Raw genomic sequence first — 25,820 nt, forward strand, 5'->3', positions numbered from 1 at the left:
TAAAGCTACATAAAGATGTGTATAAAGTTATAACCTTGATGTTTTTCCCTATTTTACAGAGAAAGCGACTTCTGAGCAGATGAAAAGCAAAACTGCAAACCACGGGATGAACTAACGTGCCCAGGTCCTTTACTTAGGTTGTGACTCAGTGCTTGAAGGTGCCGGTGATTTAGGCAACAGGCAGTTGGGAGCGCAGCGTAAGGACCACATGAAGGACGTACCTGTGTGGGACCGGAGGTGTACGGTGAGCTGGCTGGAGTTGCGGCTGGCGTAGGGGCAGATCTGGCATTTGAAGGGCCGCTCGTCGGAATGTATCCGCAGGTGCTTGTTGAGGCTGCTGCTGTCCGCAGCAGCGTAGTCACACGTCTTGCACTTATAGGGCTTCACGCCCGTGTGGCACCGCATGTGGGTCTTCAGCTTATCCTTCCGGCTGAAGCACTTGCTGCAGACTTCACACTTGTGGGGTTTGTCTCCTTCAAACGTGCACACACGGCATCAGGAAACAAGATGAAAAGGGAAAAAGGCTTATTTCCCACTGCCTTATGAAAAGCTTAAGACACAGTCACCCAAGGATATTTAGAACCCCCCCGCCCCAAAACTACACGGATGACGGGCAAAGAGCTAACGTCTTGGGAGAGGAGGAATTGCTTCTTCTATGTTGTTTATTAGTATTTTCTAATTTTTCCTACATTGAAGATGAATTCTTTATCAATTTAAAATAGAAGGCAACTCAAAAATTTTAAAGTACAGCTAAGTAAAATAAGAAAGATTGTCTCATACCCATTAGCTCTTTTTTCTTTTTCATAACAGACACACCCTAAAACTCAGAATCTCTAAGTTTTAGTACAGCTCACGTCTGACCAGCCAAAGAATACATTTCTCGGCCTCACTCGCAGCCAGGGGTGATTCTGCGATGAAGTCCTCATTAATCAAATGGCAAAGAAGGTAAATGTGTCCCTTTCGTAAAAGGAAATGGCTTGCCTTTTACTTTTTCTCTTTCCACCTGTCTTGCCAGCTGTTACCAAGACATGAGGGTGAACAAGCAGGTGAGGACAGCATACCTGCAGATGGTGGATACGTAACCTAACGTACTGTAATACAGAGAGAGAACTTAAGTCCCTGGATGATGGGGACAGAGCTGCCTACCTGCCTAGACCACCTGCTTACCTCTGGACAGCTACGTGAGACAGACATAAACCCCCACCTTGTGTGAGCTGGTGCTGGGCTGTTTTGCTACAGCAGCTTAAACTGTACTCACTAATGCACATTGTCAACTTGCCACCCGTGAACAACTGCTAATTTTTTGATATCTACTTTTCCAATTATCTTGTATGTGTGTGTGCACATTTTGGGGTACAAAAACCTTCTTGGCCAACATCAATTTAAACCCTTATTTTTTGGAAGTTACTGTGCCTCTGAATGATTTTACTTAATTCTCTCAACAACTGGGATTAGAACCCAGGACAGTCTTGCTTTCTTAGCCAAATGCAACACTGCCTCTCTCTCCACTGACTACTTTCTTGCACTTAAAATAATTTCAATCATTTTCACATCATTAAATTTCTACAACATGATTTTTAAGGCTGAGGTATTATATGTACAATACTGTAAATGTAATATAAATTATTGAACCAATTTCCTACTTGGCCATCGAAAAGAATGAAGTAGACACATGCATACGGACACGGAAAGACATCCAGCATTAAAGGAGAAACAGAAAGCTGCAGAGAGTGTATATATTAACTTAATAAGAGATGGAAAAAGTAAATTGTGCGTTTTTAAGCCTGGTATACACATGCCAAAATTTAAGAATGAGACACACTGGACTATTAAGACTGGTGACTTTTGGGCATGTGTCAGATAAGAAGGATGTGGGTTGTGAGTCAGGATTTTCACTCTTTACATATCAAACATGCATTTTGGCCAAATCCTAAATAGCTAAGTGCTAAAATCAATTGTCAGCCCAAGTTGGTCACTATCCTCATAGAACAAACATCTGAGATTTAAGAATACATCTAGAAGTATATTAAAGACTGTAATTTTTTTTTTTTTTTTGCGGTACGCGGGCCTCTCACTGTTGTGGCCTCTCCCGTTGCGGAGCACAGGCTCCGGACGCGCAGGCTCAGCGGCCATGGCTCACGGGCCCAGCCGCTCTGCGGCGTGTGGGATCTTCCCGGACTGGGGCACGAACCCTTGTCCCCCGCATCGGCAGGTGGACTCCCAACCACCGCGCCACCAGGGAAGCCCAAGATTGTAATTTTATTATTAAAAATGTTCACAGTCAAATTAAAAAATCCAGGAACAATAATTTCTCATTACTGACAGCTGCTAAACAGCTTCTGTGGGCACCATCCTGTGTATGTGCAACACCGAGCAGATGCCGGATGTCGGTGGAGCTGGATGGTTTACGGCCAGCTCTGCTGGTAAAGAGCCCCACTCTTGCTGTTCCTGGCCATGAGCTCTTCTCCGAAAGTAACTAAGGTTAAGTACACCTTGTCAACTCTCTGACTTGAAGATGTTGACGGAGATGCTGCAGTTATGCAGAAATCATCCTACAAACCCAAGCGTGGCTAACTGTGAGTAGAGGATGCTTCCTGAAGATTTGCAGCGATGGACTCCAGGGTGCTGTCCTCACTTACATTTTTATAATGCTTCCCCAATTATCATGCATAATGACAGCACTTTACTCTTACAATGATGAATATGCTACGTGTGACTGATGGAACTTCAACACAGGGCACCCACCAGGAGAGATTCATTGCTTGTTACATTGAGAATGCCTACCAATACCTAAAACTTAATAACTTCAGACTGTGATAACTAGAAGAAATCCAAATGACATGACGCCGTGAGGCTGATTAGATATGATGGTGATCCCAGTGCAACAAGGCAATCGTTGGCCGTGGCCAAGGAGTATCAGAGATAACTGCTAGATATTTTATCTTCCAGATATTTTATCTGAGGCTAAGTAGCAGAATTTGGGCAATTAGGGATGCCCACGCCAAATTTCAGTGTCCCTCCCTTATACACGTTGACACTCACTGAATTTATATATGACTGTATCATCTGAATTATGAGCATCTAATACTTCAGGAAAAATAGTCTAAAAGCAATTCCTTCTCCATGCAGAAGGTCTGGGAGACATAAAAATAATACATTAGAGAAAATTAAAATCACCAGAAATAATCATACTTTTCTTTTTCCATGCAATCCTTTTTTTCTCTCCTTTAAAAAAAGTATTTATTAAATTCCCCTTTCAAAATTGCAAAACACACTCAGGTATCCAATGATGCAGTGTAAAGATACATAAATGAAAAGTCACTATTCTCCCCCTCCTTCTTCTGTTTACCAGTCATTACACACACCACAAACACACACACACTTACTTACAGGATCATCTCCTCCAAATGAGAAGAATATGTGCATTTAAATTAATTCTGGCAGATCAATTTCCAAAGTGTCTGTACCAGTTCACATTTCCACTTCTAAGTTTTCTCATATCTGTTCCAGCACTGGATTTTATTGCTCTAAACATTTTCTGCCAAAATCACGTGTAGAAACAGCATCTCGTTTTTATTTCATTTGTGTTTGTATTCCCATGATGACCAGTGAGGTTCTGCATCATATCATGTGTCTGACTTGTCCGGATCCCCAGCTCCCAGCACAGAGAAGGGATGTGTGTGAACCACTTACCTGTGTGGATTTTTAAATGACGCTCCATGTCCTTCATGCCATAGGCAGTCTTGAACTGGCAACCTTAAGAAAAGGCAAGGAAAAATCAATGACAGAGGGAAACACAGTCACTTTAGAATGGAGAAGCCTGGCAGAAACTTCCTTAACCAAGTGATGAAAGTTAATCCCACAGTAATGGGACCAACAGGTATCAGTATGCTCCTGATACCAGGTACCAAGTACATAATATCTCGTCTGTACTTCCTGCTCAAATTGCTTCACCTACATCTGATCATGAGGAAACATCAGACAAACCCAAAGTGACGAACATTTTATTCAATATGAAATAACTGGCCTGTGCTTTGCAAAACTGTCAAAGGTCACGAAAGACAAAAGCTTAGGATTAAAGGAAACTAAAGACACATGAAAACTGAATGCAATGTGTATTATGAACTGGATCCGGGACCAGTTTTCCTTTTGATACAGAGGACATTAGTGAGACAACTGGTAAAATCTTAATAAGGTCAGCAGTTTGATAATAGTATGTATAAATGTTAATTTCCTGATATTGATGATTGTACTGTGGTTATATAAAAGAATATTCTTGTTTCTAGGAAATGTACATTGAGGTACTTAGGGGTAAAGGGATATCATGTCTGCAACTTTGGGGGAAATATATGTATATATAGAAAGAATAACAAAGCAAACATAGTATGTTAATATTTGGGAAATCCAGACGAAAGGTACACAGAAATTTTCTGTGCTATTTTTGCAACTTTTCCTTAAGTCTGAAATTTTCCTTGCCTTCCCTAAAGGTTTTTTTTTTTTTTTTGCGGTACGCGGGCCTCTCACTGCTGTGGCCTCTCCCATTGCGGAGCACAGGCTCCGGACGCGCAGGCTCAGCGGCCATGGCTCACGGGCCCAGCCGCTCCGCGGCATGCGGGATCCTCCCGGACCGGGGCATGAACCCATGTCCCCTGCATTGGCAGGCGGACTCTGAACCACTGCGCCACCAGGGAAGCCCCCTAAAGGTTTCTTTTTTCTTTTTTTTAAAGTAAGGAAGGAATAATTTTTCTGGATGTCTTCCTAAGTTACAGCACAGAAAGAAAAATTCACAGTAATCTTAAATCTTCACTAGTCCCATTCAAAGAAAGGCCCATGGCTATAAAAGTCTTAGAGCCCAGTGCATGGTGACCAGAGACAGTGAGAGACAGGTCATATGTGATGATGCAAATGCTGTGGGTTGATTTTTTTAAGCCAAGCAGTTTGGAGCACATCTACGTCCAGTTGTCAGGAATTCACGAGTTCGAGTCCTGGACCTGTTAAATGTCACATTCTCTACAAAAGTAGGACAATATGCTGCCTTTACCTGGATAGCAACAGTTAAGCCTCTTCTGAGCAGTTGGGGCTGTGGGCTTTTTGGCTCGTGACTTGGCAGGGAGAGAGATGACAGTGGCTGTCTGGTTTTCGTTGCTTTCTGTGGGCAGATATGTTTGATAGCCATGTTCAAAAACAAATTCTGGAGCTGAAACTAAAAGATATGATGATTATTAATTTTCATAATATGAATACCCAATAGATATTCCCTTTGCCCACCTTCCTTTGTAGAGAATGAACATGCTAATATTGCTTTCCCAGTCTCCCTTGCTGCTTAGGAGTGATCATGTGACCCCGTTCTAGCCCATGAGACTCTAGAGAACATCTGCTGCAGGGCTTTTGGAAAAGATTTTCTCCCTGACTTGAAGAAAAGGTGGGGGCAGAAAGAGAGGTAGTTGAGGAAAGCTCATTCTTGCTGCCCTGGTTGCCCCACTTTCTGTCTTTGGACATGCTGGAGTGAGGACGTGATGTCTGGATCTGTGGCAGTCATTCTGTAACCATAAAGGGAGAGCAAGAAAACCAGATGTTGAGCCAGAGCCCTGAAAACCATTCAAATCTAGACTTACTAAATAAAAAAGAAATGTCCCTACCATTTACCAGGTAGGTTTTCTGTTAACTTCAGCCAAAAGCATTACTTTCATAAGCTTTATCACAAAATCCTAACAAACAACTGGAAAGGAACTGATTGAAGGAATTCTGGGCAAAACTACAAATACTCTCTAAACATAAATACTTTTTAACACAAGTACTCCTAAAACAAACAAACAAACCTTGTATTCTTACTGAAATTTTGAGGAAAAAACAATAAAAAGGAGATCAAACATCTTTATCATCTTTGTCTTTAACCTTGTCATTATAACAGGTAAAACAGGCAGTCTCAAATTTCTTTTTTCTTTTTTTCAATCATAGTTCTTTTGACTATTTTGTTAATTAAATTTATGGTTTGGGAATATGTATTTTCTTTCTTCCTTTATTACATGTAATCGTCACATGGAGATGTGGCTTCAAATAGGAGTAAATACAACCACGGGGCCTGTTCATTAGATGAACTTGTCAGGCTGAGAGGCCCTAATGATGGCTTTGAGAGCCAACGTCATCTTCTGTTTCCAAACCTCAGTCACTGAGGCACCACCTTTGACATTTCTGCCATTGTACTTACAGAGTACACTTCTTTAAATCAACCTGGGCCTGACACTACTCCCTATTTTGGCTTTGCCTGAAGCAGTAATACTCCCTCCACAGGTTTGAGGTGTTAATTACAGTTTCTCTTAAAACAAACATCATCTTTCTTTGAATCTAAGATGTTATAGACTGTAAGATGCAGCATTATTTTACACACAATAAATTTTTAAAAGTTGTCTATTCAACACATTATAATGCAATGTTTTCATATTCCTTAGGTATTTATATATGTATAGATATTCCTTAGACATTTTATAGTATTCGTTGAATGAATTCTTTTAGATTTCTTCGGATACTTGATAGGAAACTCAGGTTCCTGACCTGTACTCCTTGGGCACCTTTGGCAATGACAACTTCATTCCAATGCATGTCAAAGAATAGCTGGGTTCTATCAGTATTTGGTATTTGAGCAAAATCATGGTTTCCATTTTCCTCAATTGAAATATGTCGGGGGAAGTGGCTTTTGATTAAAGCTGGCCGAAAGAGTCTGACAAACTCATGTTCCATCTTCACACCAAGTCTCTTTGATGCATTAACCAAGCACACCTGCCTCTTGTTGAGATGTTTCATCTACTCTGCGGGATTAGCTATTGCTCCTGCTTCCTCTGCTCTGCTTGGTTCTCAAAGCATGGTCCCCAGCCAGCAGCGCTGGACTTACCTAGGAACTTGCTACAAAGGCAATTCTCGGGCCCCACCCCCACCTACTGAATGAGAAACTCTCAGGTGGACCCAGCAATCTAACAAGCTGCCCACGTGATTCTGATACAGGCTCAAGTTTGAGAACCACTGGTGTAAGGGATCCTTTTCCAGGCATCTCAGCAGCAAACCTTAACCCAGCTTTGTCTAATTGAGGGACTCCATCTTTCTTGGTTGTTGCTTTGCAAAAACTACAGTTGTTCCTCCAGCAACAAATATTTGCTTCATTAATATCAAACTGACCCGCTGCTACTGTTTCCAGATCTTTCTGGGCACAGTTACTTTTCATCTTCTATCTGAATCATCCTGCAATATCGCAGAAGACATTTCAAACAGCAATGAAACCCAACAAATGTAGCATCAAAAAATGCACACAACTCTGCCAAAGTGACAAAAAAAGTGATCAATGACAATGCAATCAAGGTTTCCCAGCGCGCGAAGACAATTTTCTGGTGACTGCCTCTTGGCTGGCAGCTATCTCCTTGATTCCAAGGTGCACCCCCATTTCAGATGTTACAATGTACCTTTGAACTGATAAAAGTCTAGGTTCAGCTACTTCCTAGGTGTGGGACCTCAGGCCAGTCACGTGACTTCTCTGAGCCTCCGTTTTCTTGCCTGTAAGTGGGGATAATCACTGTGCCCACTTCATAAGGTTATTGCAAAGTTTCATGAGAGCATCAGTAGCACAGGATATGTCCACAGCTGAGTCTTAATAAATGTGAGTTACTACCCTTGAGCAGAACTGGGCATCAAACTTTCAACAGGAATATGATCAAGACTCAGGGAGACCAACTGCCTTCGTTTGCCTGGGACTGAGGGTTCCCCGGGATACAGGACCTTCAGTGCTAAAACGAGGATGGCTGTTCACGCTACCATGACTTCCCAGCTTTCTGCTCTACCACTTTTTGAACAAAAAAGGCTGGAAGACGCTGGGGTGGGGAGGGGTTGTGACAGTGGCCAGGCCCTCCCTACGGCTCAGCTCAGCTGTGGAGTCCGTAACCCTCCTGGGGAGGTAAGTGCTGGGTCCTGAATGATCCTGAGCCTGGGATTCCCGCCCTCCAGGGAGATCGATGGGGCTTCGTCCCCTAACTGTCCACCTGCCCCTCCACCGTAAGCCTCAGCATCCCTTTCGTGGTGAGTCACGGCAAAGTGGAAACACGACAGTATTCTGGATAGTAACCCCTTCTCAGATATATGGCTTGCAAATATTTTCTCCCATCCAGTAGGCTGCCTTTACGTTCTGCTGGTTGTTTCCTTAGATGCACAGAAGTTCGATGCAGTCCCACGTGCCCATTTTTGCCTTTGTTGCCTGTGCTTTTGGTGTCTTGAGGGAGGCGGCAGGAAGCATAGGGAGTCAGGCACCCAAATGCAGGGATCAATTGGTGTGTGGGGGGGGTCCCTTGTCTGTCTTCAGATTTGGCATAAATAGTGGCAGTGGCCTTGGGGAATCTGAGTGTCCAGCAGAAGTGAAGGCAGCAGGGTCAACCCCAAACACCCAGATCTGCTGAGGGGGGAACTGCTTCCAGCAGAGGCATGACCTATCCCCAGGGGAGAATGTTCTCAATGGCTCTTATAATCAAGTCCAGTGCTTAGTGAGATCAGCTCCCCCAGCCCTCCCCCAACAACCCCCAGCAGCTCACAGCCTCACACCGGCCTTTGGTTTTGTTTTTGCCCCCGGGGCTCTCCCTGGCTTGCCCGTGTGCCCAGGTGCGTATCTGAAACACGCGGTTTGTTCTATGCAGTCCTGGTCTGTAGCAGGAGCACCTTGGGTGTTCAGTTATTCACTCATGTTGTTGCTTAAAAAGTAAGAATGTCACATGAATTTCACAGGGAACCAAAATCTCTCTCTGTGGTTGGGACCCACTGGTGTCCTAGACCCGCTGGGCTCACATGGGCCAACTGTAGCTCCTCCCACAAAACTGTTCTTCAAATAGCTGAAGATTCCACGTCTCCCAAGCCACTTTGCTTCTCGCTTCTCTTCTTTGACTTAAAAACTCCATTTTTAAAAACCTTTTCTCTTTTTTAAAATTAAAAATGTATTATTTTTTCAAAACAAAAGTAAACACCAATGGTAGAAAATCTAGGGAGTACAGAAAAGTGTAGAGAAGAAAACCTGCCCAGGGCTGTCCCCATATGGCAGTATACCCCCTTGCATGATATGCTCATTAAATACTGTACTTTTCCCCCAAAGTACTTATCTCTACTGTAATTAGTTATTTGGGAAAGTATTTAATGACCATCCTCTCCTCCTTTGGTTGGATGAGCCAGGTGAGGACAACACCTGTTTCTCTCCATCACTGTTTCCCAGAACCTCACACAGACACTGGCAGTGCAGGGGCTCAGAGAACATTGGTTGAATTAATGATGGACCAAATGGCTAACGTAGCCTTTGTATATAGATTTTAAAAGTATAAAACTGGAGTCATGGCTTAAATTGTTTTGTATTCTTTTCTTTTTTATTAAACAATTAAGCAATTTTATTAAACAATTTTGCTATGTGAAAGCATTCTGCCACGTTATCATCCACCCAAAACACAATTTCTTATGGCTACATAATACGCCATCATGTTGGTTGTCACAGTTAAATTGACCATTCCCCCGTTTTGGACAATGAGTTGGTTTTTAGGTGTTTACCTTTATAAATAATACCTATCCAAAAATTTTAACTTATCTCTAGTTTCTCTCGATACCTTCCTTGTAAGCTGAAGAACCAGGTCAAAATGGAATGGTCATTTTATTGCTTGGTGATTCATAATTATGAGATCCTTCCAGAAAATCTACATCAATGTACATTCTCCCCTTCACCTTGGCTATCACACAGACTATTTGACAGGACAAAATGAGATCATTTTAGTTTAATTTGCGTTTCATTAATAATTGGTGAAGATGAATCTCTTTTCCACCATATTTTATTCATTCATATACCTTCTTTATGAACTGCCTATTCATGCTATTAGCTCTTTTTTTTTCTATTGAATTTTTACGTTTTTCTCATTGACTTGTAAATGATCTTTACAGATTTATTTATTTATGGCTGCGTTGGGTCTTCACTGTTGCGCGCGGGCTTCCTCTAGTTGCGGTGAGTGGGGGCTACTCTTCGTTGCGGTGCATGGGCTTCTTATTTTGGTGGCTTCTCTTGTTGCAGAGCACGGGCTCTAGGTATGCAGGCTTCAGTAGTTGTAGCTCGTGGGCTCAGTAGTTGCAATACGTGGGCTCTGGAGGGCAGGCTCAGTAGTTGTGGTGTGCAGACTCAGTAGTTGTGGCTTGCGGGCTCTAGAGCACAGGCTCAGTAGTTGTGGCACCCGGGCTTAGTCGCTCCGCGGCACGTGGGATCTTCCTGGACCAGGGATCAAACCCGTGTCCCCTGCATTGGCAGGTCGATTCTTATCCACTAAGTCACCGGGGAAGACCCGATCTTTACAGATTAAGGAAATTGCTTCATTGTCATATCGTCAAATCTATTGTTTGTTTGTTCCTGTTTCTTCCAGTATAGGCCATGCTTATTAGGACTCACACTTAGGGGTCTTGATTCAAATGCAAACTCAGAATTCACCTGCTGGGAGAAAAATCCACCTCTCTCTGTAAGGAAAAGTCTTCTCATGTTCTTCCAAAGGGTTTTCCTGAATGTGGTCCACACCTGCCCCAGCACATCAGCCCATCTGTCCCCCGTCCCAAGGGTGACCCTCACCCCCTCTCTCTGCCACAGCTGATTGGTTAGGAAGTAGACACCTGCACAAACGCTGGACCAATCAGACCCCCTTGCCCTGGAATTAGGAATTGGGGCGAAGATACGCGGCTTGACATGGACTTTCATTCTGAAAAAAGAAGCACCTACGTGCCTGACACTGCCACTGAAAGATTTCCATCCTTTCTTGTCTTTCTCCTACTGGTCCAGTGGTTCTCAAAATTGATCATGTACCAAAGATTCTGATGCCGAGATCTAGGTATAGTCTGGGTATATTTATAGCTGATTTTTAACAAGTTTTCCATGTAATTCTTCTGCATACCAGCTTTGAGAACTCCTGCTCTAGACTATTCTAACAGAGTAGTGGCAGGAGTGTGGCTGTCCAGAGGGGCCTCGGGATTGGATTCCACTGCTAAGCCCTTCCTCCTTGTCCCTTGCTGGCCTGGCTTCTTCCAAGACAGTGGAACGGGGCATCTTAGCCAATGGGATCTAGAATTTCTGGAGAAGCATTTCCTCTCAGGTAAAGCGAAGCCGCCCCTTTCCCCATCCATGCGCAGGGCTGAGTGAAGACTTGAGGCTGAAAGCAGCAGCAGCAGTCCCCTTGTGGCCATGAGGAGGACTACTGCCGAGGACAGCAAGAAGATGCAAAGACCCCGGGTCTGCCCTGCCGTTCGTGTCCTGAGGTAAAGAATGTTTTACAATCCAGCCCTCTTGTAGTTTAGTGCTGTTAAGAGCAACCGAAAGCACCTGAACTGACCCAAGCCCTCACTGGCTGGTCCAGATTCCCAGGACACTGCTCAGATCCACCCAGATGGTACACTTAAGGGAGGGGGCTGGGTGTCTGCATTTTTCACCAAAGCTCCATGTGGTTCTTTTGAGAAACACTGCAATGAGGACTTTCCTAAGGGGTGATGTGGTGCAGTCAAATGCAGATTCCTCGGCCAGGTAGCCTGGCTTTCAGGCCCCGTTCTGCCCCTTTCTGGCTCTGTCACCTTGGTCAAGGTATTTAATTCCTCTGTGCTTTAGTTCATTATGGGTAAAATGGGGATAATAATTCTTAGTACGTAATTTATGTTGTGAAAAGTTAATTTTTAAAATGAAATGTAAAATTTAAATTCATAACAATTTAAGTCGTGAAAAACTACTTCATATATAGAGTATTTAAAAAGTACATGGCGGGCTTCCCTGGTGGTGCAGTGGTTAAGAATCCGCCTGCCAATGCAGGGGACACGGGTTCAAGCCCTGGTCCGGGAAGTTCCCACATGCTGCAAAGCAACGAAGCCCATGCACCACAACTATTGAGCCTGTGCTCTAGAGCCTGCGAGCCACAACTACTGAGCCCCCGTGCCACAACTACTAAAGCCCACGTGCCTAGAGCCCGTGCTCAGCAACAAGAGAAGCCACCACGATGAGAAGCCCGTGCACCACAACGAAGAGTACCCCCGTTCGTTGCAACTAGAAAAAGCCCACGTGCAGCAATGAAGACCCAACGCGGCTAAGTATTAAAAAAAAAAAAGTACACGGCACATAATGAGCAGTACATGAGAATTAGCTATTATTATTATTGCCAGATTCTCCAGGCAAATCATTACATCGTTTGCCTTACTAATTACTCACACGCTCGGCAACCTTCAACGGCTCCCCAGCTTCTTCACAATAAAGGCCAGATCAAAGCAGGGCTGCTACCCCATACTCCCCGTGTCATCTCCTGCCACTGTTATCAGATCTCGCCTTCAGAAGCAATATCAGCTTCTCCACCTCCAGACCACCAGGAGGAAGTGCCCCCCCATCTTCCTCCCCAAGGCAGGTGAGGTTTTCAAGGCCTATTATACATTCGATCTCACTCATCATTTCTTCCCTTGGCTTTCCCCATTGGGACCAATCTACTCCATGAACTCTCTGCACAAGGCTGTACTTGTCACAGATGGCTGGGTTTGTATGTCTTACAACTAAATTCTCCTCCCCTCCCTGATGAGCTTGGAATTCTCCACGGGAAGCATCTCCATTAGCTCGGCTCCAGCATCTGGCACACGACAGTCCCAGAGCTGCCCTCACGGGGCCCTGATGCTGGGGCAGGTGCCACGCCATGAACTTCATGCACATTTAATGAAGTTAATCCTTACAGCTGCCCTTTCCTGCATTCATTTGGTAACTGTTTTACTGAGTGCCTAGGATGTGCCAGGCCTGGTGCTGGGTGGCAGGAAAACAAGACTGATTAGTTCCTGCTCCAAGGAGATTTACAGTCTAGTAAACTAGATATTAAACTACTAGTTGGGGGCCCACAGGCCAAACTGAGCCCTCAGAATTTTTTTTTAAGGCTTTCAAAATCAACTAGGTGGGTTTCCCTAGGTCAATGACCTCTGGCCAAAGACCACCAGGGACACACCTGTAGTTGGATAGGTTGATTAGTCATTATAACGAAGGTAACTTCATACCACGCGAGCCGTGGAGGGTCTCAGTAAGAGGGTGTTAGAAAGGACCTAAAGAGTATTAGAGGTTTGGGGCTCATGTTAGATGATTTTGGGGGGACAGTTCACGGAAGCCTGCATTGGAGGCTGTCAGGAGGTGGGGACAAGTCTATGATTTGGTATCTTAGCGACTATTACTGAGAAGCACAGAAGGTAAAGCCGTAGTAGGTAAAGCAGCAGTGTCACTCAGCTCAGTGGGGGAGGAGGGGATGTCTGGTATCCCGTGGCTCAGGTGTGATGACAGAGGGGTCTGTCTTCATTCTGTCCCACCACAGTCAGAGTGGCCCTGTCTCCTGCAGACATTCTGTGAACCTGTTTGCGTTCACCAGGAGAACAGCACGACCCACCAGCGAGAGTCAGCCCAGCTCCCAGCAACACCAAGGCCCAGCTGATGCTGCCTCCTGGCTCTCAGGGGCTGCTTTCCTCCTCCTCTGCTTATTGTCCAAAGGCCTGCCCACTCTCCATCACAGTGCATCCGCTGTTGCATTTGCTGCCACTGCCTGATCCCTAGGAGCACCTGAATTTACTTTTCTGGCTAAAGACCGCTTGTTACGAAATAACAAATTAATTGCAACTGTGATATGTGTTAGGTGAGGAAGCAGTGATGAACCTAACCTTAGGGGTGGGGGGCCGTGGAGGGGAGGGAGAAATCATAGGTAGCTTCTAGGTGGAGGTGACTTTTAACCTGGGACCTAAAAAAGTGGGAATTAAGCAAGAGAATTAGGGAAGGGAATTAAGAAGAACCTAACCTTAGGGGTGGGGGGCGGTGGGGGGGAGGGAGAAATCATAGGTAGCTTCTAGGTGGAGGTGACTTTTAACCTGGGACCTAAAAAAGTGGGAATTAAGCAAGAGACTTAGGGAAGGGAATTAAGAAGAGGTGGGAAAGATCATTCTAGGTCCAGTGATAATTCAACTCATATTGGCTGGGGGCTTGCCATGAGCCAGGCCCTGTGCAAAATTTTCCGTGTGCTGTTTCATTTAATTGTCACAGCCCCTGATTGGGTAAGTAATGAGAGCTAACCCTGACAGCTCTAAGTGTCTTCCATGTAGGTGCCCACGGCAGCCCGGCTGGGACCCTCTGAGGTTGAGAACCACCATCACTTCCATTTTACAGCTGGGGAAACGAAGACACTGAAACCCTAAGTCACCTGCCCAAGGTTACCTGGTTAGCAAGTGATGCAGCTGGGATTTGAACCCAGGCAGTCTGGCTCAGGACCTTAGACTCTTCACTACCAAATTCTGTAGCCTTTCTATTTATTCTTGTCCCCACTTTAAAAACGAGACACCAGGAGCTATTATAATTTGCATCGGTCACACAGCTCCTAAGGCCCTGTGCAGTCAAGACCAAACTTGGGGACCTGACTCCAAAGCCCCAGGATTTTAAGCCGTGAACTTAGAAAATGCACATAGAATGCTAATTTTTTTTTTTTTTTTGCCAGCATCAATATCTAATTTTACTGCTTTTATAGAAAAGTTCTTAAATTAACTGCCAAACTGTAGGCAGCTTTCAAAGCTAGCAGAGAATAAACTTTACTTTACATCCAACTATTACTGGGCTGAGACAAGACATAGGAGCTGAGTGAGGGAGGGTTTCGTTCAATCAAGGACTGAAGAGGGACAAACTGCCCAGGACAATAACTGGGTGTGGGTATCTGGAGGAATCTGCCAGGGTGAGGGGTCAGACTGTGACTTAGGGCAGTGAGCAACCCTCCAACTGGGTCGAGGCCCAGAATCCCCCAGGTGCTTGTTAAAAATGCAGATGCGTAAGCCTCAGCGATTCGGGTTCAGAGGTGCAGCCCAGGCACCAGTATCTTTAACAAGCTCCCCTGGGATCCTGGTCCATAGGTAGGTCTGGAAACTGCGGCTATGCAACGTTGAAGCCCAAACCTGGGGGAAGTTGGGCCCAGAAAACCAAACTAGTGTTAAAGAAAGGGAAAAAAAGCAAGATTCTGCTTGTTTTGTGGCAGAAATGCAGGCGCAGTCAGGGAGAGCAGCTGGATCCGGCAGAGACTCGGTATCCTGCAAATCTCACCCCACGCGTTAATCTCTGCATGAGTAAAAGCGGTCGTTTATTGAGATACTGTCCCAGGTCCTTTACGTGGATTACTGCAGCGTCCTCACAATAACCCAATGATATTAGGTATGAATTAGGAACCTAATTCTACTACCTAATAGTATTAAGAACCATTATAACCCCTTTCTACAGATGAGGAAAATTAAGCAGAGTAAGCGACTTGTTCACAGGCCAGGATGGCAGACTGCGATAAATGTCCAGCAGTCCGTCTCTGGAGCTTGGAGCTCCTGTCAACTCTGTGCAGTAGGTACCACCATGAGCTGGGCACAAAGAGGGCTCCAGGCCTGGCCTGAGCGTACAGGGCAGTTGGCAAAACTGAGGCATGGCCAGAGTGAATGGCGGCAGGGTAGTGGAAATGCTAAGAGGAGGGTGAACATCTCTGAGCAAAGAACTAGGACAAAAGAAGGGGCAGTTATTTGGTGTGGGGTCAGCTTCACTGATAGATGTGAGATTTGGGCAACTGTGCATTCACTCCACAAAGAATATGGTGCCGGGGATCCACGGTGAACACGAGGGGTGCAGCTCCTGACTTCATGGTGCTTAAGGTTCAGCGATGGGACAGACCTTGAAGTTTGTTCTGCAAATAATCATTTAAGTACTGGGACTTGACCTGGTCTGGGAGAACCGTGAGCATGCATGTGTGTTGTCAAAGAGGGGCTCTTTGAGGAAATGCCTTTAAGCCCAGCTCTGACACACGCATAAGAATTGAGTCAGTTCCAGGCAGAGGGAACAACACATACAAAGGCTCCCAGGCTTGAGGAAATGTGGCACATTTGGAAAACAGAAAGGACATCATCAAGGCTATTGCAATTCAGAGGGGAGGGGAATGTCCTGAGATGAGCCAGATCCTCTGTGTGCAGTCTGTCATGAACCTTAAAGTTTTGAGGTTGAGCTGGTGTCAGGCAGGCAGGAAAGGTATTTTAGGCAGAGGGAACAGCATAAGCAAAGGCTCGGAACCCAGAAGGATGCAATGGCCACCAATAAAGTGTAGGCCTTGAGGTCTCCTCACGCTGGGGCCTTGTGTCCCAGGCTTCACACCTAGTGTGTGGGGTTACTGGGAGTTTGTGTTTGAGGATAGGGAACCCAACACGGATTCTTCAGGGAGAAGACCACGAGGGTAAGGGCCAAAGCACTTAAGTCCCAGGACCGTCTTGAACCTGTGGTGGGACCCTGGCCACGCCTCATACCCACTTGCAGCATTACTTTGTCCAGCTGTAAAATGAGAAGGTTGTACCAGGCTCAACTCTAAGGTGGTTTTCAGTTTTAACATTTTCTTGGTGACTTCCTTTAAAATGAGAATTAAAATAAATTCGGGAGAAAGTGGGAAGACCTCAAGGTAATCCTACTAAAGTTTGTGACGTGATCAATTATATTTCAATGCTTAAGGAATTCAGCAGAAACATTATTTTGGAGGCATTAAGGAAACAACCACAAAATTTTGCTTGCTGCTGAAAAATTCAGACAACACACCAATGTACAACCGATAGGGCGAAAGTTGGTACCCCCACTTCAGATGTTCTCCACACCTCGGCTCCAGATTAACTGCTTGCAAAACATTGAGAACAAGTCAGAAGCTGTTGGTGTGCTCAATCAGGCTCACAGATGTATCCTGTTTGGCCAACAAAGTTTTAAAATTTTGGAAGTTTTACATTTTTCAGTTTCTCAGAAAAACCCAAATATGACTGGATCCAAAGAGCAGCTTTCTCTACTTTACCACAGTCCTCACCATTCCCTAATGCCTTATGCACAGCTTACTTCTCTCGTTAACATTACTCGCTTCATTCCTGTTCTAGCAGCTTTCCGTGAATATAATACTATGTATGTATGCATATATATGCTTTTTTACACTTACCTTGAGAATCTATGTCTGTACAGAGATCTAGCTTCTCTTTTCAATGCTAAGTCACATTCCACTGTCTGAATTTATTCATCTAATAAATTACTAGATTACTATTCACTATTCATCTCTGGTATTTATTCACCTAATTTCCTCTTGACATATACATACAAAGGTTCCATTTTCTTTACAGTATGTAAGTTAAGCAAATACCCATGTACATTTGTTTATCAAGTTTTATAGGATAAATACCTAGAAGTGCGCTTACTGGGTAAACATGTTTCTGTACATTTTAAAATTTAGAAGATTTTAAATGTAAGATTTAAAGATTGAAAGATATCACAAAATTGCCCAGTTTATATGAATTTACATCTCCAGAAAGTAAAGGAAAGCAGTATTTGATTTGCATTTCTTTAACTACTAAGGCAATGGAGCATCCTTTTATGTTTAGTGGCTCTTGAACATCATCTGTTGCCCTTTGCTGACTTTTCTGCTTGGTTCTTTTATTGAATTTTAGGAGTTCTTTATATATGAGGGACATTAGGCCTTAGTCACACACACGCTGCTATTTTGTCCCCAGTTGTCTTTAGACATTTTTATACATTGTTTTTCCTTTGGAAAAATGGTAGCTTTATTTACAACCTCATCACATGATTCTTTTTCTTTTGGGGGAGGGATCCCACAACCTGTCTTCCTTGGCAGGCACAGTATTAATAAATATAATTTTTTTTTTTTTTTTGCGGTACACGGGCCTCTCACTGCTGTGGCCTCTCCCGCTGCGGAGCACAGGCTCCGGACGCGCAAGCTCAGCGGCCACGGCTCACGGGCCCAGCCGCTCCGCGGCATATGGGATCCTCCCGGACCAGGGCACGAACCCGCGTCCCCTGCATCGGCAGGCGGACTCTCAACCCCTGCGCCACCAGGGAAGCCCATAAATATAATTTTTAACTTAAAAATTGGAATGCCTTTAGCTAACAAATACGTTTTCCATTTCCCCACTGGATCCAGCAGTGTGTCTACCAACTATCTCAAAAATGGCTTACTTCCTATTTTTAAAGTAATCTGTCTGGTCCCATAAGGCAGATTATATAGGTATAAGTATAGGGGTGTGTGTGTGTGTGTGTGTGTGTGTGTGTGTGTGTGTGTGTGTGTGTGTGTGTGTGTGTGTGTGTGTGTTTGGGTCTCTGTGTGTGTGTGTGTGGGGGGGGTCTCTGTGTGTGTGTGTGTGTGTGTGTGTGGGTCTCTGTGTGTGTGTGTGTGTGTCTCTGTGTGTGTGTGTGTTTGGGTCTCTGTGTGTGTGTGTGTGTGTGTGTGTGTCTCTGTGTGTGTGTGTGTGTGTGTGTGTGTCTCTGTGTGTGTGTGTGTGTGTGTGTTTGGGTCTGTGTGTGTGTGTGTGTGTGTCTGTGTGTGTGTGTGGGGGGGGGTCTCTGTGTGTGTGTGTGTGTGTGTGTGTGTGTGTGGGTCTCTGTGTGTGTATAATTTTTACTCTAGAACTTCTGCAGTTTCATGCTGCACATTTAAATTTTACATTCATTTGCAATTTATTTTGGACACAACCAAGAACTAGGATGAACTTTTCTGTTTTCCTGGTTGGTAGCACAAGGGAGGGGAGGCATCAATGCCTGTTTATAGATTTAAAAACTAAAAAAAAAAAATTTAAACATTTTTTTTGTCCCTTTAGACAAATAATGCAAATTCAGGAATCATACACATACTCCCACCACCCCAAATTACCACCTTTTCCTTTTTACCATTTCCTGCGAGTATTTTTTTCGTAGTATATAGGTTTTTGTTTTAGAAACCTGTTTTTTGTCTGTTTGTTTTGTTTACCACATGAGAACAATTTATAACTGCTACCACTTAATGTTTTAACCTAGCGGTTCCCAAACCTGGCTGGGCAGCTGGCTTCCCAGTGGAGCTTGTTAAAAATAATGAATCAGCAACCCTAGGGGGTTGGCCCTGAGTATCTATATTTTTAACAAGTTCTGTGGAGGCGTTCGGGACATAGCCAGGCCAACTCTAAGTGACTCCCCCATCCCCCAGCCATACCTGTGATCGTCTGGGTCTCAGAGGTGATGGTTCGTGTGGTGGTCTGAGTCTGGGTGGCAGGCACCGTTTCCTCTGATACAAACTGTACCGTGCTGGGCGCCGCCCCAGATGTGCCGGTCAGCTGGCAGCCACTCTGCTTGTGAGCTACAAAGGCGTCCAGGTTGTTAAACTGCTGCTTGCAGATGCCGCAGATGTGGATGTCGGGAGTCAGCTCAACCAGCACTGTTGTGCCACCTGGAACTCCATGGGACATAGGGGAAGTCACAGATTAATTCCAAACAGCTTGAAATTACAACACAAACCAGATTCATGGTAAAAAAAAAAAAAAAGGGCATGGCGGCAGACATAGCTAGTTGCTGGCCCAATATCTATTCCATTCCCCTCTTCTTGCAAACAGAATCCCAGTTCTGCCCTAGCAGCAACGTACCCAGACCCAAGTGATGCTCCTGGTCATTGCCTACAGGGGCACTAGTGGTATTTTATGTGAGAAGGTTCTCCAATGGGCAGGGCTACCCTACACGTCAAAGGACCAGCAGCCATCTCCTACCCCAACTAAAAGGTAGTCGTACTTCCCAGTCATTATGAAAACTAATGCCCCCACTATTCCAGCCCCCTATCCCATTATGAGAACCACTAGTCTAAATAATCTTGGCCCACTACATACTTGGGAACCCCTCCAGCACAATGCTGGAGGAGCTTCTGGGAAAAGTGTGGCTTTCATGATAAAAAGGGATCTGACATGGTTAACACTGTCCACCTCTTCTTCTGGCCTTGAATGCAGATGTGATGCCAGGGGCTTCTGCAGCCACACTATAACCATGAGATAAATGCTAAGATCTCTACAAGAGCTTACTTCACGGATCCCCTGAATCAACCTTGGAATCAACCAATTCTAGACTTCTCATTAGGCCAGTATAGTTCAGTTTTGTTACTTGTAACCAAAATTCATTCCTAACTGACAGAGGCGTTATTTCACAATAGTAATAATACAAAGAGTTAATACTGTATTAACATTTGCAAAGCACTTACCACAGTCCTGGCACTATATTAGAAAGTGCTATATAAATGTTTGTTAAATAAAGAAATACAATTAATAAGTCTCTAACCAATATGACTACCTTTTTATTTTAAAAAATTTCTTTGCCTTATTACAAGGAAACTCAGGTTTATAACAGAAAATTTGGAAGAGAAGAAGCAAGGAGGGCTATCACTCACAATCTTTCCACCCACGCATACCATGAACATTACAAAATATTTTCTTCCATTCATTTTCAGTTAAAAATTATTTAAGATCCTAGTGCATTGTAAATTAATCTTTTTCCCACATGCTATCACACAAGCATTGTGCTATATCACTAAAATCTCTATAAAATAATTATTTAATGACAACACATTATTCCATGTTTTCCAAGCCTCATAATTTCTCAGTAGCTATAAGATTTGTATATTATTCCCAATTTTCCCCAGTCTAAACAGTACGAGAACTACCTTTGTACACATATGGTTGGCATCCATGCATCATAATCTTTTTTGGAAAATTTATAAAATATTTGCTTTACATCCAATTTCCCCCTTCCAACCAAGACAAGACATCTCTGTGCAGAAATACAATTTGGTTGACTTGCTATGAAGAGATCCTCTGGGCTGAGCATGGTAATGTTTTATAAGCCATCTTGCAAACACCGAAATCAATGGATGGAAGGAATGGACACTTTTCTTCTCCTCTGGAACACTGCCTTCCTGTAGCTACTAAGGTGCCCAAGCTAAGAGGAAGACAAGGAATCAAGAGATGTAGTGATTGCATCGCTGAGGATTCCTTAATGATCAAATAGGACTGATACCCAGGAAGAAATGGGGAGAAGTTTCTGCTTCATATGATGGTTATGAGGATTAAATGAGATGGTGCTTGTAAAAGGCCAGCACAGGGATCCCCTCCCCCAGCATGTCACCTGGTTAGGTTATTACTGAGGTGCCCTATTTGAATTTGAAAGTATCCCCTCCGAAAATCTGTATTAATTGAGACCCAGTAACAAACAACGGGCACAATTTGTGCGTATCACCAACAAAAAGAATTCCTTTATCTTTGCAAAGTTCTCCAAACCTGTCTCCACATCAGAATAAGGGGGCGGGCCGGGGGTGGGGGGTTGTTTAAATATGGCCACGTCTGAGCCCCACTTCGGAGATACTGAGTCATAATGGTGGTGGGCTGAATGCCGGCTGAGGTTTCGGGAAATCTGCGCTTTTCACAAGTTATGCATGGAATACACAGCCAAGTTTGGAAACCAATGTCTCCAAACTTGTAAACAGTAACAGCAAACAAGCTAAACGCTTACTAGGTGCCAGGGGTTCTCAAACTTTACGTGCATCAGAATCGCCCAGGATAAGGCCGCCCTCCTCCCCTCAAGCCCACCCCGCCACCTGATGGGTGGGGCGCAAAGAGCTTTTCTTTTCTTTTTTTTTTTTGTCCTTTTTTCTTTTTTTAAGTAATCGCTCGAGCTCCCAGGTGGCTGGTTTGCGCTCAGTCCCTGGTCCACACTTTGGGAAACAATGCTCCGGGCGAAACCATGGACTTGAAAAAGGCTGTCTTCAACAAGAAAATTAAAATGAACCCCAAACTCAAAACGACCACGGCCCCGTTCCCCATTCAGATCTCCACCTTTAATGTGGAAAAGGCTTCGCAGTAAGCCGGCAGACCTTGTGAAAGTCCCCGAGCCCCAGACTTCCAGAATTTGGGGCCGCCGAGACAGAAGTTTTCCCATCAGCGTTGCCGCGGTTACCCCGAATCTACCTCCAAACTCCGCCGGGGGGCGGGGAATGCCCCAAGGGGGTGACGACTGTCTGAACGGCACGCCCTCCCCCACGATTCCCTTCCAAGAGATCTCCGGAGGCTGGAGAACGCCCCCGCCCCCGCGCCGGCTTGGGGCCCCCCCCGCCAGCCCTCTCCGGCGCCTCCCGCACGGCGCGCCCGCCGCGGTCCCCGAGACGCCGGTTCCAGGCCGTCACCCTGATTTCGGGGCCCCGGGCCTGCTAGCTGCGTCGCAGACGTGCTTGGGCCCGGGCCCCGGAGCGCGCACTGGGCCCCGGAGCGCGCGCTGCGCCCGGAAAAGCACTTACTTTGCACCGAGCCCGGGAAGCTCTCGCCCTCGCTGCTCGCGTTCATGGCCGCAGACTGGGAGGTCCCCGGCCGGCCGGGGTGCCAGGGTAGGGGGGCGCGGGTCTACATGGTGCAAGGACTTTTCCTTTTATTTTTCCACACCCCCCAGCCTTCCTTCTCCCAACTCTGCGAGGCGGGGAGGACGGATGTAAAGCAAGCTCCACTTCCGCTGCCTAGAGGGCGCTGGCCGGGCTCGGCCGCCCCAACCTGCCTTTGCATCAGCGGCTCCCGGGGGAAGCAGCGGTCCAATCCCGATGCCCGGGCCGCTAGGCCCTGCACCCGCGGAATCCCCCGGGAGCCGGATGGCGCACACGCGTCTCCGCGGGTTGGGCGACCACGGGCGGCGAGGGATGCGCACCCCGGGCTGCGGCAGCCGGCGCCCAGCTCACACCCCTGCGGTCTGGGCCGGCGCGTTTGGCCTCCCCGGCTCTGGCGCCTTTGCACCTGCAGCCCTGGGCGTCTGGTCCCCACTGTGGCCGGGCAGCCGTGTCGCCCCCGGGTCGCCCTGGTGGTTTGCAGAGAAGACCGAATCGGGCTGCAGTTGGGTGGGTGCGCGGGGCGCCGCGGGCTTGGGGTGAACCCCGGCTGAGCGTCAGCGCCCGGCAAATCAGCAGAGCGCTGGGCGGGTCCCCTGCCCAGCTAATGAAATAAAGAGGACCGTGATCACGTGCCTGAGTAACAACTGGGATCAATCGCTGTAAGCTCCCTGCTCGGGGGTCTGCCAACTTTTTTATGCATCACAGTCACCTGGAGAGCTTGTTAGGACGGAGACTGCTGGGCCCACCCCAGAGTTTCTGACTCAGTGCGTCTAGGGTGAGGGCCGAGGATGAGCATTTCTAAGTTATAAGGTGAAGCTCCTGCTATTGGTGGACGCTGCTTTCCCTGATCTGACCGGTTGCCTGACTTCCTCTCTTTACTACTCTCTCCTTCCCTCAGGCGGCAGCCCCAGGCACTCTCCAGCCTCAAGGCTTCTGTGCTTACTGTTCCCTCTATCCACCTGCCACCTTCCATAACCCCTTCAGGTCCTGATTTCAAATTCCCATCCTTAGAGAGACCCTCTTTGGCTAGCCCATTCTAATCCTGCAGTCCCTCCTCCACCACCCAATGGCTCCCTGTTTCCTTCCGGTCTGCTTCATCTTCTTAGAACTTATCACACCTAACATTGTATATCTGGAATATCTCTATCTGTATCTATCTATCAATCCATCAGTCTATCTGTATATCTGTCTATAGAGATAGATGACAATTTACTTGTTTATTACCTGTTTTCCCTTGCCCCTTACATTCAATAAATCCTAATGAACGTGGGATTAAAAATAACAATCTCTTTGCCTCAGTGGGCACTCCAATCTGGACTTGGAATATCACATGGTAGCGCTTGGCTAGGTCTGAGAAGCCGCTCCTTTGGATGAAGCCTGACTTCTCCAGTTTACCCCAGTCTCCACTCCTCCTTAATACTTCTTGATATCAAGACTGAGTATCAGTTCTCCTAGATCATTGCCCTTGTGCTGCATGTATTTGAATTTTTACATTCAAATAAAATGTATTTATACAAAATTTCCAACATGTTTCTGATAGAAAAAGGGATTTACCCCCCCCCCCATGGTTTAAATATTCCTTTTGACTAAAAATCTCTACCAAGGAATTACCTGTATTACCTGTGCTATGTCATGTAATCCTCAGAACAACACAGAGATAGACACTATCATACTAGTTCATAGATGCAGAAACAGCCTCTTAAAGGTTAAACAAATTTCCTCCAGTCAAAAGGCCAATAAAGGACCAGCTCAGTTAAGAATCCTTGAGGGCAAGTATCAGAAACTGTAGAAGAATAGAGATTTGCATAGGCTTCAAAGTCAGTCAGTTAGAATTATATCCTTCATTAAATGATTCCTGGCAGGAGATTTCCAGATACTTTCTTCAATTATTAAGAAAATACACAATATTTTAAAAATTCTGGTAATATCATAACAAGAATAATGAGGCCATAGTCACTGGGTTAATTGTCATTGGTTTTGTGAGCAAAGATATCCTTCTCTTAACAAAATCATTTATAATTTCAAGTGATCAAAATGTTTTTGACAGTAGACATTTTAACAAGTTTAGTTTCCTATGGCAACCATGCACAATTGACTAAAATTTAAGTTCTCGAGGCAGAAACTTTTATTTTCTTCCTTGGACACCAGCGTCTATAACAGCGCCTGGTATCTAAAAAGGGATGGAGGGATGGGTGATTAGTAGCACGGTTACTTTGGAAGATAACTATTAAAGCAAACCTCTGACTATTACAGAAAAGCATTTTTCCCTTTTCAGTAAACATACAGACAAAAGTGTGGTACAATGACAGAATCTAGAAAAATTATAGATTCCATTTAAGTCGTGTGGTAACTGGTATGCAAATACCTTTTTAGTCTCCTTTATTTTCCTAGACAAAGGCGAACAAGAATGGCTAGCTTTGCACTTTTCAGAAGTACTTGTGTCAGCAGCCTCTCCACTCAGTTTCCTCAAAAGTACTACAGAAAATTCTGGCCTAAAGTTTCACCTATACATTGAACCGAGGCTGGTGAGCTGACCCTGAGTCTGTTGCCCTTTGATCCGTTCCTTGCCACCCTGCTCAGCTCTGCATGTCAGGGGAGCTGACCCCTGTCTGTAATTTCCAGGCTCCTGGGGCTTCTAGCTTCCTGTTGGGTTTGCCTAATGGATGGAAGGGAGAAACCAGAGTATTTCTCCGCCACTCCTCTCCCTATCTGGGTGGCAGTGGCTGTGTCTCTGCTATGGCCCCGGATCCCAGAAGGGCCCACTGTGGCCTCAGCTTCTGGCAGGTGACTGGTTCCTGGTGTCTGAAAATATGTCCTCCTCCTTTGGTCCCCAGCCTTCTCCCTGGGGAGCAGGGGTAGTGACTTCCAGCCGTTACTAATCTCTGGTTGCCTAACCATTCCCATTTAGCCTTTCAGCTCTTTCATCACCTGTGAATCAACTCCTGACATCAACTTTACTTAAATCCTCAGAGTTGCTTTCTCTTTCTGGTTGGGCTCTGGTTTAAGGTTTGGATTAAGGTTTGTGGGGCTTATAATTTTCTTCTTGCTTTTCTGGACGTGGCAGGTGATTCTTAACTGGAGAGTGCCAGGTGCTCAGGCACCACCCAGATGCATTGGAATAGAATCTTGGGGCGTGGGCTCCAGGCACGTAGCATGGAGGCACGTCGTGGATGACACTAGCAAGCCCCTCCTGACCTTTTCACTGAAACCTGATCTGAAATCTTGGAGCAGACCAGGGGAAAATTTTTTATATTCCAAAATGGATTCACTAACAATATTTAACAACTGCGTGCAGTCCTCACATAAACATGAAGGTCAATAAAGAAACACTTGAAAGTTAAATAAGTGCTAAAACCTACTGTAATAGGATATAATCAAGACTAACCTGTCGGGCATTAAGTGGTGATTACACAACCAATTATTTTGATGACAGCTGGCTTTGAGTCTTGTCTGGCATCTAACGGAGGGTGGCACACCTGTGTTTTAATAGTATATTCACTTAATTTCATACGAGCAAGCATGCACATGCTTGATTTTTTCACTCTTTTATATAGTTAATATCTTAACATGAAAACACTCAAACAGTAT

General features: G+C 45.3%; 1 protein-coding gene across 7 annotated transcripts in view; it reads right to left on the reverse strand.

Moving 5' to 3' along the window:
* Window positions 1-22,785, reverse strand: part of ZFP64 (ZFP64 zinc finger protein) — an 88,025-nt gene extending 65,240 nt beyond the window's left edge. Inside the window, exons 1-6 of one of the 7 annotated variants that reach the window (XM_067708521.1) lie at window positions 22,155-22,775; window positions 20,529-20,803; window positions 19,041-19,274; window positions 5,042-5,203; window positions 3,694-3,756; window positions 222-473 (exon numbers count right to left, since the gene is read on the reverse strand). In XM_067708521.1, the coding sequence (XP_067564622.1) occupies window positions 222-473; window positions 3,694-3,756; window positions 5,042-5,203; window positions 19,041-19,274; window positions 20,529-20,562 (745 nt within the window). In that variant the 5' untranslated portion in view covers window positions 20,563-20,803; window positions 22,155-22,775. Of the gene's footprint in view, window positions 1-221; window positions 474-3,693; window positions 3,757-5,041; window positions 5,204-19,040; window positions 19,281-20,528; window positions 20,804-21,696; window positions 21,942-22,154 lie in introns of those variants that run through there. The other 6 variants (XM_067708520.1, XM_067708522.1, XM_067708523.1 and 3 more) reach the window with 6 other exon arrangements.
* Between the last annotated feature and the right edge of the window lie 3,035 nt (window positions 22,786-25,820).

Source organism: Pseudorca crassidens, chromosome 15, assembly GCF_039906515.1.
Source record: "Pseudorca crassidens isolate mPseCra1 chromosome 15, mPseCra1.hap1, whole genome shotgun sequence".
Taxonomy (NCBI): domain Eukaryota; kingdom Metazoa; phylum Chordata; class Mammalia; order Artiodactyla; family Delphinidae; genus Pseudorca; species Pseudorca crassidens.